The following is a 12,496-nucleotide window of genomic DNA, read 5'->3' as shown; positions in this document are numbered from 1 at the left end:
TACTATTTTACAAAGATAAATGGGGATTGATTTATCTAATCAAAAATCATCCCCAGAAAATAAAGTTTCTTCCATTCTCTATGGCATCATTTTCAAAATGATTAAGCATGATTCAAATACACAATGTTATTTTAGTTCAAAGATTAAAATATAATGCCATGTAAATCCAGTAAACTCAAGGTTATGCTATGAAAGCAAACGTTTCCACAGAGAAGCTTCACGGAATGTTGACAAAACTCTAAATTTCCAAATTCCAGCTTGCTTTTTCTTCATCTTTTGCTTTACATGCTGAAACTGTATTACTCTTCCAGTGCTTCGATGATTAAATGTTCAAAATCACTCCTGCTTTGACTTTCTGTAAATTTAAATTGTACAACCTTGGGAAGCGTTAGCACCACCGCCTTTGATGTTAAGCATTGATGTTAAGGATAAGACAAATATATTGGGTGATTTCAAAAACAAAGCTCTACATCTGTGTAGTTCCTTGGAGTGCACGGAGCACATTCACTTTTAACCCAGTGGTGAGGAGAGGCAGCACCGAGACTCTAGGCAGCGGCCACGCACAGCGGTCGAGGCCAGTAGACAGCAGTGATGTGTACTAAACAGCAAGAGGAGTGGACAAAGTGGACACTAAGTGGACGAAAACAGAAATAGTGTCCAAGTTTGCTGAACACTAAATGGGGAGGTGACCTGACCTGGGAAGGAAGATTTTACAGATGGCAGAATCCAACTGCAGCTCCTGGGGACATACTTTTTTATTCACAGAATGAACAGTTTTAGACACCTGCTGTCTTATTTCTTACTGTGCTAGGTACTCTCACCTGGAGTGTATGCAATCTACCTAATACGTGGGAAGGTAGATAAGCTCAAGACTCAGTTATCACTTTCCAGGAGATGAGTTTTAACTATCAATCTGTAGAAAGAAGACTAGCAGACTCTATGGATTATCCTTATCTAAACACTAACTGCTCCTATATAAATGCAGTTGGTTTTAAAACTTAATCCACCATATGGCTTTGTTCATATCTTCACCAACACTATCATCTAAAACACAGAAAATTTTTTAAAGCAATACTATCCTCTAGAAAACAGGAAGACAAATGTAATTGGTTTTCTAGAACCACAAAGTTCACAGTTAATTGTATTAATTTTCTAAATATTAATGAGCAATGAGTTAGATCTGTGAGCTTCCACAGATATAAAGGCAAGGTCTTGTCTTCAAGGAATTTAGAGTAGCACTGTTAAGATATAAATTTCATTGGGCAAAGTACTTTGGGGAAGTATAACTAAAATTTTACTCTTTGCCTAAATAGATATCTAAAGGATAATTTAAGAAATATCTGCACAATTCAACTCTAGATTTTATTTACAAGATAACCAGATGAGCACATCATAAATATCTGATCAACTTCTCAAAAGAACGATTGAATAAATTTTCTTATTTTCAAGTAGTCAATTATGACTTATAGTAACAAGATGAACATAATTCCTATACTGGAAGATCCTCTGGAGATTAATCTATTTTATATGCTATTGTCATATAGTCTAAAATACATAAATTTGGGAGAGATGAATTGGGAGTTTGGGATTAGCAGATGCAAACTATTATGTACAGAATGGATAAACTATAAGGTCCTACTGTACAGTACAGGGAACTATGTTCCATATCCTGTGATAAACCATAATGGAAAAGAATATGAAAAAGAATGTGTGTATGTATATATATATGTGTATAACTGAATCACTTTGCTGTACAGCAGAAATGAACACAACATTGTAAATCAACTATACTTCAATAAAATAAATTTAAAAAAATAATAAAATAAAATACATAAGTTTTATCATGAGAAGTCTTTCAACCACTGGTGGTATCATTCTGACCATGTTTTCTCCGGCGTTTGAGGACCCTCACAACCTGTTACCACTCTAGGACTATGTTTTAGATCGGGCGCATGCTTATCTTCTCAATCAGACAAAAAAATACAGTCTGAACTTTACTGGGAACCAACCCAGTGATCAATAAACACTTATTGGCTCCTCCTCATTAGGGAGGTTGCCTACACCCTTGCTCTCCGGGTGTGCATCTCTGCCTTGCTTCTGTCTTAACTAAGTAAACTGTTCCTCTGCGTGCTCTCCCACTTGTTGTTGTGCTATGTCTCTAATAATAAACTTTGTACATGCTTCTACAAAAAGAAAAAAACACTTATTAACTGAGACATCATATGACATTCTAATTTTTCTTTCCAATTTTCTTCTTTTACCCAAAATCTAAAATAATGATTGTGCATATGACTTTCCAGGGAGCCTCAGTGTTTTTACAGAAGCAAGAAATCTAACAGTTCAACAACATAGCATCTGCTAACAATCTCCCTGTAGTATTTTTACTGCCAGGATTCCTTCACTACCATTTACAATGATTATAGACTTAACAAGTTTATTAAATTACATCGAAAAAAACTCTTTCCAGGTTAGAAGAATTAGTTGTTTTGTTGTTGTTTCAAACAACTTGCTCCTTCTTTATCCTCTTTTTGATATCTACCCAATGCTATCTTTTTAAAAATGAAAGTATATAAAACATACTGATAAGTGATTCACCTTAGCCATTTTTCCTCAAGGGACTTTTAGCCTCCCTCCTAATGTTTCGAGAATGAGTAGAATCAACAAAGAAAGTTTGAGACCTTCGGGCTAGTGAGATATTTAATTTTCCTTCACATTCATTGATTATTTATTTTAAATATGAAAAGAAAAAAGACCAAGAAAAAAGCTTTACATAATTTACATGCAGCTTTTCATGGTAAATATGTTTACAGTTAGGAGAAAACAAGCACTGAGTATACATGACTTTAATTATACGCTTTAGTTAGTTCTGCTTATAGGATTACTTTCATACTTAGGCATACAAGCTTTTAAAAGTGCTGAAGATACAGATAAGAGGCTGACCACACATCCTGTTTCCCCAGACGGTTCTTGTTAATGCATGTTGTGTCCTGTCTGGTTGGTGCCCACTATTACTCTCCAGAGTGTTTCGTTTGAAGGATAAATTTATGATCATCCTAGAGATAAGTCATATTAAAATTGTGTGAAAATAATATTGTGATCAAAAGATAGTTGAACTACCTCTAAATACAGATCAATTTTTCAAAAGACTCTCCGAAAAAATTTTTTTCAATATTTTCAGTGTTGATCACTTGAATGTGTTACAAACACATGTTCCAAAAATTCAGCATTGAATATGGAGTCATGACAATTGCATCATTTAATGAAAAGTCCTTGATTTCAAGCCATTACCAACCTTTATATATACACTTTCAAAGTTTTTGGAAATAAATAATTTTTTAAAATTCTCATTAAAAATGAGTCATTTAACAGGTCAATTTTATAAGATATTTTGAAAGATTTTTAGAGTTTTGGAATCCTCTAGCAAAGTCAACAGTTCCATTAGAGTCTCAGAAAAAGAAGTAGTGTTCCATTATCTTAAATGAGGTAACTCTTTTTGTCTGTGTGCTATGGATCATTCTGGACCATTTTTGAAGCCTATGAACCCCTACTGATAAATGTATTTTTTAAACGTATAAAATAAAATACTTAGTATTACAATGGAAATCAATTATATTAAAATACAACTATCAAAAAATCAAAATATATTTAAAAAAGCAAACATAAAGTAATAAATAAGCTTCTTCATTTGCTCATTAAATAATATTATTGAAAAGCAGGTCTAATAACTGCCATAATTACCAAGTAGTGATGAGCATAAATGATACTTTGAGGTTACCTGCAATACCTATAGTGTGATCTGAAAAGTCACAAGTTCTGCTCATGCTACTGTGGTTTATCAACTACATTCACAATTGGAGAAAATTTTCACAAAGAAACTGGTGAAAATGAAGCTGTAATTTTTTTCCCAACCAAGTTCATGAGCTCTTTGAATTCTATTGTTACAGTACAACATTAAGAAAGCCTAGAAGTCAAACTTGTTTATCATAAGTCCATAGTTAATTCATCAAACAATTACCTACCCTTGTAATCAGGCCACAAAAGAACATTTCTGAAAACAAAACTTCCCACTGAACACTTTTTAACAAAAAAAAAAAAGGCTTTCACTCAAAATTCAGTTCAGATCAATTATGAGTGACAGCTGTCAATCATAATGCAGTATAAATTGAACGTACTGAATGGAAACAAAATCAGTGTTTTCTAGGATTTTTTAGAAACCAAAAAACAAAGAGCCCCTAAAACACAGACATAGCATTTTATATTAAACAGTATGTCCCTTATCCCTATCACTGATATTTTAAAATCAAAGTTACATTTTTACAAATTTTTTTCTTCAGGTTTGCATTTTCTCATTTTAATTTAACAGCATAATATAGTCATCGACTATTTAAGCTTTTCTTTCTCAGAACTTTGAATGAAATCCAATAAGCAAAGCCATCAAAAATACATAGGCACAGTTAAGGCCCTCGGCCTCAGTGGTTTCGTTTCCTAGAACAGACTACAAATGACTGGTAATTAAACACAGCCATTGCCTGAGAGACAAGGTTGAATCACAGATCACTGGAACCTAAAGGGACCAGAGAAGCCATTTTGTCTAATCCTCACTTTACAAATGAGGAACCAGAGACAATGAGAGTTTAAGGGACTTTCCAAGATGACCATGGAGAAGCTAGCCTGACAGTTAATGCAACACTCCCTCTAGCTCCCTACAAGGGCGAACTGTGTCCTTGGCTCCACTTCTATCAAAGTATAGCTATTGAGACAAGAAGTTATAATCAATTAGAAATATATCTTATTTATAGATTTTTGCTCCCAAATATGAGGATTAGATGACTTAAATGGTGATCACATCTGCAGAACAGAGGTCTTTAAAAAATATTAAAAGATCAAGAATGTGCTCTAAATAGTTTCAAGGTCTAATGTATTAGTAATGTTAGTCTGACTATTGAAAACTCAGGTTTCAATAGTCATCCCTTATTTGATTTTTTCAGATGGCCTTTTTTTTTCTAATTATAAAAGGAATACACATCCATTACAATAAATTTTGAAAACACAAAGACAAATGAAGAAGAAAATAACAAGAAGCTATATCCCAAGAGTCAAAGCCATATATTGGTAGTGTTGGTAATATTTCAGCATATTTCTTTCCAGATATAAATGTATATATGAATATATAGCTACATAATGTAAACTTACATATTAAGATAATATCGTACCTAAAATTTTATAGCCTGCCTTTTCTCTTAGCATTGTACCGTGATCATCTTCCCATTGAATTAAAATTATTTCTAAAACATCATTAATGTGAAAGTCTGTGTTTGGTGGTTATTAAAGTAATAAAGTTTAAAGACATTATAATCAATAAAATGATCTCATTATATAATTTTCGATTGCTGGAGTATGTAGGCTAGCATCGGATCAGGTAACTCTAATGCATTAAATTGCTCTAAATAAAAAATATTAAAAACATATGTTTACAGGATTGTCTTTAGAAAAATTTAAGTGCCCAATGGCTAAAATCATTGGGGGAAAATGCATAATATCCCAGGAAATTAGAGAAGGGAAAACTCAAAGAGATACCTCCTGCTACTATTACATGTGGGAAGATTCAAAAAGGTACTACAGGGCTTCCCTGGTGGCCCAGTGGTTGAGAATCTGCCTACCAATGCAGGGGACACGGGTTCGAGCCCTGGTCTGGGAGGATCCCACATGCCGCGGAGCAACTAGGCCCGTGAGCCACAATTACTGAGCCTGCGCGTCTGGAGCCTGTGCTCCGCAACAAGAGAGGCCGCGATAGTGAGAGGCCCGCGCACCGCGATGAAGAGTGGCTCCCACTTGCCGCAACTAGAGAAAGCCCTCGCACAGAAACGAAGACCCAACACAGCCAAAAATAAATAAATAATTAATTTTAAAACCTTTAAAAAAAAAAAAAGGTACTACAACAGGAAATCCTGACAGTGCTCTGTAAAGTCATGAAGGAACACAGTGCTTGGGCAAGGAAGCAGCAATTGGTAAAAACATTTAGTGCCTGGCTCATGTAGGAATTCAATAAATATTTGTTGCATGAATAAATGGGAATCAATTTACCAACATGTATCTAGACACCTGAATATGATTATACCCTTTGACTGATAATCTTACTTAAGGGAATATATACCATATATACACTTGGTCACAACTAAATGTCCAGGACTTGGACGTTGATTAAGTAAATGACAGAGGTATAAAGAGCCATACAGACAATTCATACTGATTTAACAACTATACTAAAATTATGTGTCTTGCCTATACTGTAATTCTTAGTTTAAAATGACTGAAATATATAAAATATTGGTGTATTTAATCTCTTGGTATAAGATTTTATTTCATTCTTTTAATGAAATAATTGTTAATTTTAAAATTGAAGAAAATCACTGTGTTAAAAAAAATTTGAGAAGCCCAGATGAAAAAACTATTATGTTTCTTCCAAAATATTTTCTATAGTCGATCTCAAAGGTCTCGTCCACCTATTTGTCCTTGAATATCACAGAAGACAGGCACAAGACTTCCTTTGATAGTCATCCCAATGGTGGGAGAAAACAGTCGTGATGTTCTATTTTCCTAGTACCATGACTTAGAAAACTGATATCTCCTCTTACCTAACCTTAGCCTAAGTATTAGAGAAGTTGTTAAATCTAACACACACACTAACGCACACAAAACTTAGAGTGGCAAGCTTTTAAAAACCAACACAACTCAATACCGTTATAAGCTCTGATGGTTCATGCCCTTCTTCCACCACAATTAGCTGAGATCTTCCTTTCCTTTCATTGTCCCGAATGCCAGTGGCAACCTGGCTGGCCTTCAGACGCTCATATTTGTTGCAAGAGGATCCACACCACTGGTAAATTTCCTAAAAGAAAAAGACAGATCTTTTGACCCCAGGAATATGTGGAGGATATTCAGCCCTGGTGTAATACACACTGTGATTAATTAGGAGAAAAACAAAAAGGTCTAAACAATTAAATTAAATTGATCTATTATTGAGGTATATATAATCTTATATATTTAATTTATACCTCATTCTGCATCCTGTTGCTTTCAGTTAGCATTATAAAGTAAGCATTTTTAAACATGGAAAATATAAATATATACCTCAGCATTCTCTGTGTATATAATCCACTAAGTACAATTTAAAAAAGTAAATTTATATAAATTATTTAAATTTAGAATAATAAATCTAACATATTTCAGATAATCAAGAATCTGTTATAGTAGGAATATGCTCTTGATGATCATAAAACATGACTTATCTCTTTTGTAAAGCAATTTAGCAATTCTTATCAAGAATCATAAAAAGAGTTAAAACTTTGACCCAGTAATATCACTATCTGGAATTTACTTTAATAAATTATTCATAAAGAGAAAACAACACATGTACAAGGGTTTTCACTGATGTGATTATATTAGTGAGGCATTGGAAACACATTAAATGTTCAACAATAGGATTACAGTTATATAAATTATGATATATAGAAAAAATACTTAAACATCAAAATTATACTTTAACAGAAATTTAGAAAAATAGAAACAGCAGTTTGATATATTGTAAATTATATACATTAGTTGCCACTTAGATTAAAATATCTATTTTAGACTTAGGTACAGTGTTCAGAAAGTATACAGTAACAAATGTAAGATAACAATAAAATGTCATTTTCTCCATTAAATGTGGTTTAACAAAAGAAAGAAAGAAATTTAATGGTACCCAGGCCTGGTAGGATGTGGGAGTGGGTATTATCACACACTATTTGGGTGGTAGATACTGACACAGGCTTTTTTTGAGGGCACTTTGGTGTCATACCAAAAAATTATATATGCTTTTAAAATCAGGAAATTCCATTTCTAGGAATCTATTTTATTAGATTCTAGAACTATTCAAACTACTAGAATCTAGAACTATTCAAACATGGGATGCAAAAACAAAGAAACAAACAAAACAAACACAAATGCCCATCAATAGGGAGATGGCCATATAAATGTCATTATGTGGATACTACGGACTATTCTTCAGTGGTTAGAAATTGAGGGCAATCTTTAAACACCGATGTTAAAAATATTCAGGTATATCATAAAATAAAGCCACAGAATAATATAGCTCCATTAAAGTACAAAAACAAAAATATAAGCTCTGTTTCTGCCTTTGCAGAAAAAAATTTTTAAAGATACACAGTATCTTTAATACATGGGAAGGGGCATGTATTTGCAGAAAGAAAGCCTTCAGTGTTTGCTGTATCTAAATCAGTGTTTTTTCCTTTTCTTTTTTAAATGTCACGCACATTTATTAGCTGCCTATTAGGAGCTAGATGTTGGGAATAAAGAGATGAATGAGCGAAAACTAGCAAGGAGAGACTGACATGTAGACAACTCATGCTAATAATATGTTTGCACTACACTTAGTTTTCAAAACGTTTCCACACATACTTCCTCTAGTCAATCCGGAGAGAGGGTTGCTTTGTGGTTAAGTACAATATAACGGAGACAGACTTCAGCAGCTACTTTCTATGTGACTTTGTTTGCAATTTTTAAAAGAGGAAATAAATTAATAACAGCAAATAAAAGGGCACCCCAAAATTCAGAGAGACAGGCTCTTTTCTCTAATCACAAGACATTTCCAGTCCAGAGTCATTTCTCCATTCAAAAATAGTTCACTGATGACCTGAAATTGGGCAGGATCCCTCTCCCTGGGGGCACAACCTGAAAGCACACAGGCCGGCGACAGTCTCTCTGTCCCCTTAAACCAGCCCCCCACTCCCATGATCCTGCTTCGCCTCTTCCACACTCCTCTTCAAGAATAAAATATAAGTCTTAGGAATTCAAGCCTTTATAAGAAGTAAAAGAAAAAGAGACTGTGCTTTGCAATTCCTTTCATTTTAGAATCTAACTTAGTTATTCAACATTGTTAAGGGGTGTTTCTTTTCCGTTTTTCAGAGGATTGCGTGCCGCTATTGTTTCCGCTCTAACCTCTTTTCTATACCTGGGCATCTGAACATAAGACTCACATTTGAATACCAGGCCCAGATGAACAGTTACATCAGCCGACGCCTAATCACTGAGCATTAAAATCAGGTGGTGGAGTAAGATGGTGTTTTTTGTTTTTTTTTTTTTAAATGGATACCTGAGCCTACCCTTAGGGACTCTCAGGTGTGTTCTGGGCAGCCGCGTTTATTGAATGCTCCCCAGATGATTCTAAGCGTTAACCCAAGGCTGAGAACCTCTGTTGGTTCCCGGGAGCACGTTGCACCAGGCAGGTGTTACAGGGAATCTGTAATTTCTAATTACCCAATGCAGCCAAGCAGGCTACTCGGCCAGTACACTTAGGCTCTTAGCTTAGGTTCCTTTTCTACCTTATTCCATGATATTTTGCAAATGATTCTTTTCTTAGTAGACCTGAGAAAGCAAACTTCCAATTTTTACATAACAGTGAAATATAGGAAGTGGATCAGAAGTTAGCTCTCTAGATATCTCAGGCTTGTAAAGAACTTTCATTATTTATTTGCTCTGTATTTTTATATTCATCTAATATATGTTTATATTCTCCCTACCTTAGCTGTATAAATGGCCTCTCATCTTCTTCAAAGAGATTATATAAAATCATACTAAATTTTTTTTTAACATCTTAATTGGGGTATAATTGCTTTACAATGATGTGTTAGTTTCTGCTTTATAACAAAGTGAATCAGCTATACATCTACATATATCCCCATATCCCCTCCCTCTTGAGCCTCCCTCCCACCCTCTCTATCTCACCCATCCAGGTGGTCACAAAGCACTGAGCTGATCTCCCTGTGCTATGCAGCTGCTTCCCACTAGCTATCTATTTTGCAATTGGTAGTGTATATATGTCCTTGCCACTCTCTCACTTCGTCCCAGCTTACCCTTCCCCCTCCCCATGTCCTCAAGTCCATTCTCTATGTCTGCATCTCTATTCCTGTCCTGCTCCTAGGTTCTTCAGAACCTTTTCTTTTTTTTTTTAGATTCCATATATATGTGTTAGCATACGGTATTTGTTTTTCTCTTTCTGACTTACTTCACTCTGTATGACAGACTCTAACTCCATCCACCTCACTACAAATAACTCAATTTCCTTTCTTTTCATGGCTGACTAATATTCCATTGTATATATGTGCCACATCTTCTTTATCCATTCATCTGTTGATGGACACTTAGGTTGCTTCCATGTCCTGGCTATTGTAAATAGAGCTGCAATGAACATTGTGGTACATGACTCTTTTTTGAATTATGGTTTTCTCAGGGTATATGCCCAGTAGTGGGATTGCTGGGTCGTATGGTAGTTCTAGTTTTAGTTTTTTAAGGAACCTCCATACTGTTCTCCATAGTGGCTGTATCAACTTACATTCCCACCAACAGTGCAAGAGGGTTCCTTTTTCTACACACCCTCTCCAGCATTTATTGTTTGTAGATTTTTTGATGATGGCCATTCTGACTGGTGTGAGGTGATACCTCATTGTAGTTTTGATTTGCATTTCTCTAATGATTAGTGAAAATCACACTAAATTTTATTAGTATCTGTAAAGCATTAAGGAAGCCTGGTAAAATGTGTTTAAAAAGCATTATAGCTAATGATAATTTTCTAAATATAATTATTATTTAACATAGAATTTTACAATATTCTTTGGATCCCAAAATATTTTCCATGATATTACTTTGGGTTTTATGTGCAGTATCAATTCACAGATAAATTTAATTGTAGAAAATATTCCTCACCATTGCTTAGAGACCAGTTTCAACCTTTAAAATAGCAAAAACATATCTAGGAAATACTCATAAAAATAATAAAACTTTTAGGGGCTTCCCTGGTGGCGCAGTGGTTAAGAGTCTGCCTGCCAATGAAGGAGACACGGGTTCGAGCCCTGGTCCAGGAGGATCCCACGTGCTGCGGAGCAACTAAGCCCATGTGCCACGACTACTGAGCCCGCGTGCCACAACTGCTGAGGCCAGTGACCCTAGAGCCCGTGCTCCGCAACAAGAAAAGTCACCACAATAAGCACGCGCACCGCAACGAAGAGTAGCCCATGCTCTCCACAACTAGAGAAGGCCCGCATGCACCAACGAAGACCCAACGCAGCCAAAAATAAATAAAATAAATAAATTATTTTAAAAAAAAATAATAATAATAAAACTTTTAATAGTGAAGTTTACTTTTTAACTCAAAGATGACTAAATCACTAAAGAAAGTGTTACCAAAAAAAATTTCTTACTGAGCATGAAAATGAATGTTTTGTGTTATGCTTACTCTTTCATTATTTTCACCTTATTTTGTGCTATTCCTATAAGTGACATATTATCTTATTTACTAGACTTAATTTTCAGTGGTTAACTCAGACAAGAAATGCAATAAAATGTGGGCTTTAATTTTAAATTGCTAAAAGCCAGAACTGTTTAAAAAATTAATTAAAAAACCCTTTTCAGACTCTACAGAGTGAAGTGAGTCAGAAAGAGAAAAACAAATACAGTATGCTAACACATATATATGGAATCTAAGGAAAAAAAAAAAAAAGGTCATGAAGAACCTAGTGGCAAGATGGGAATAAAGACACAGACCTACTAGAGAATGGACTTGAGGACCTGGGGAGGGGGAGGGGTAAGATGTGACAGGGTGAGAGAGTGGCATGGACATATATACACTACCAAATGTAAAATAGATAGCTAGTGGGAAGCAGCCGCATAGCACAGGGAGATCAGCTCGGTGCTTTGTGACCACCTAGAGGGGTGGGATAGGGAGGGTGGGAGGGAGGGAGATGCAAGAGGGAAGAGATATGGGAACACATGTATATGTATAACTGATTCACTTTGTTATAAAGCAGAAACTAACACACCATTGTAAAGCAATTATACTCCAATAAAGATGTTTAAAACAAAAACCCTTTTCATTCAATGTTAATTAATTTTTTATACAAATATAGTTTGTTCAATAATGGTAGCAGTACATTAAAACATGTTTTAAATTTTAAACAGAATTTGAGCAATTCATTAAATTTGAGCAATTTCCATTCCACTACGTGTAGAGGATGTGTTTAAGACATCTTATTTTAACACAGCTGTACAGTGATGAGATGAATGTGTGTAGTACTATTAATAAACTGTGTTAGCCCAACACCTACTCTATTCAGAGGTAGTTGGTTAAGACTATTCACCACTCTGTGCACAAGGAAACTTTGTACTCAATCGGCCCCATGTTTGAAAAACTCTCCTATAATGTAACGTAACCTTTTTTTTAGAGGGCATGAGCTGAAAAAAAGAAATTCTGCAGAGAGCTAAAAAATGTCTGAATTGATATGATAGGTTGATATGTATTATTACAACCAGAAAAAGTTTTCATTATAATTTAAATTGTTTTATTTGTAATACTTTAATGGGATTGAGATGAAAAACCTTTTGTAAATCTTATTTAAGTGTACTAGACACTGAAAATTGTAGAGCAAACATGGTTTCAGAG

General features: G+C 34.7%; 1 protein-coding gene across 2 annotated transcripts in view; it reads right to left on the bottom strand.

Annotated features, from left to right (window-relative positions):
- Window positions 1-12,496, bottom strand: part of SCIN (scinderin) — an 81,636-nt gene that overhangs the window by 47,698 nt on the left and 21,442 nt on the right. For both annotated transcript variants that reach the window (XM_059933942.1, XM_059933943.1), the window contains exon 4: window positions 6,740-6,889. In XM_059933942.1, coding sequence (XP_059789925.1) covers window positions 6,740-6,889 — 150 coding nt within the window. The remainder of the gene's footprint in view (window positions 1-6,739; window positions 6,890-12,496) is intronic.

Source organism: Balaenoptera ricei, chromosome 9 (genome assembly GCF_028023285.1).
Source record: "Balaenoptera ricei isolate mBalRic1 chromosome 9, mBalRic1.hap2, whole genome shotgun sequence".
Taxonomy (NCBI): domain Eukaryota; kingdom Metazoa; phylum Chordata; class Mammalia; order Artiodactyla; family Balaenopteridae; genus Balaenoptera; species Balaenoptera ricei.
This window is presented reverse-complemented; position numbering and strand designations above follow the sequence as displayed.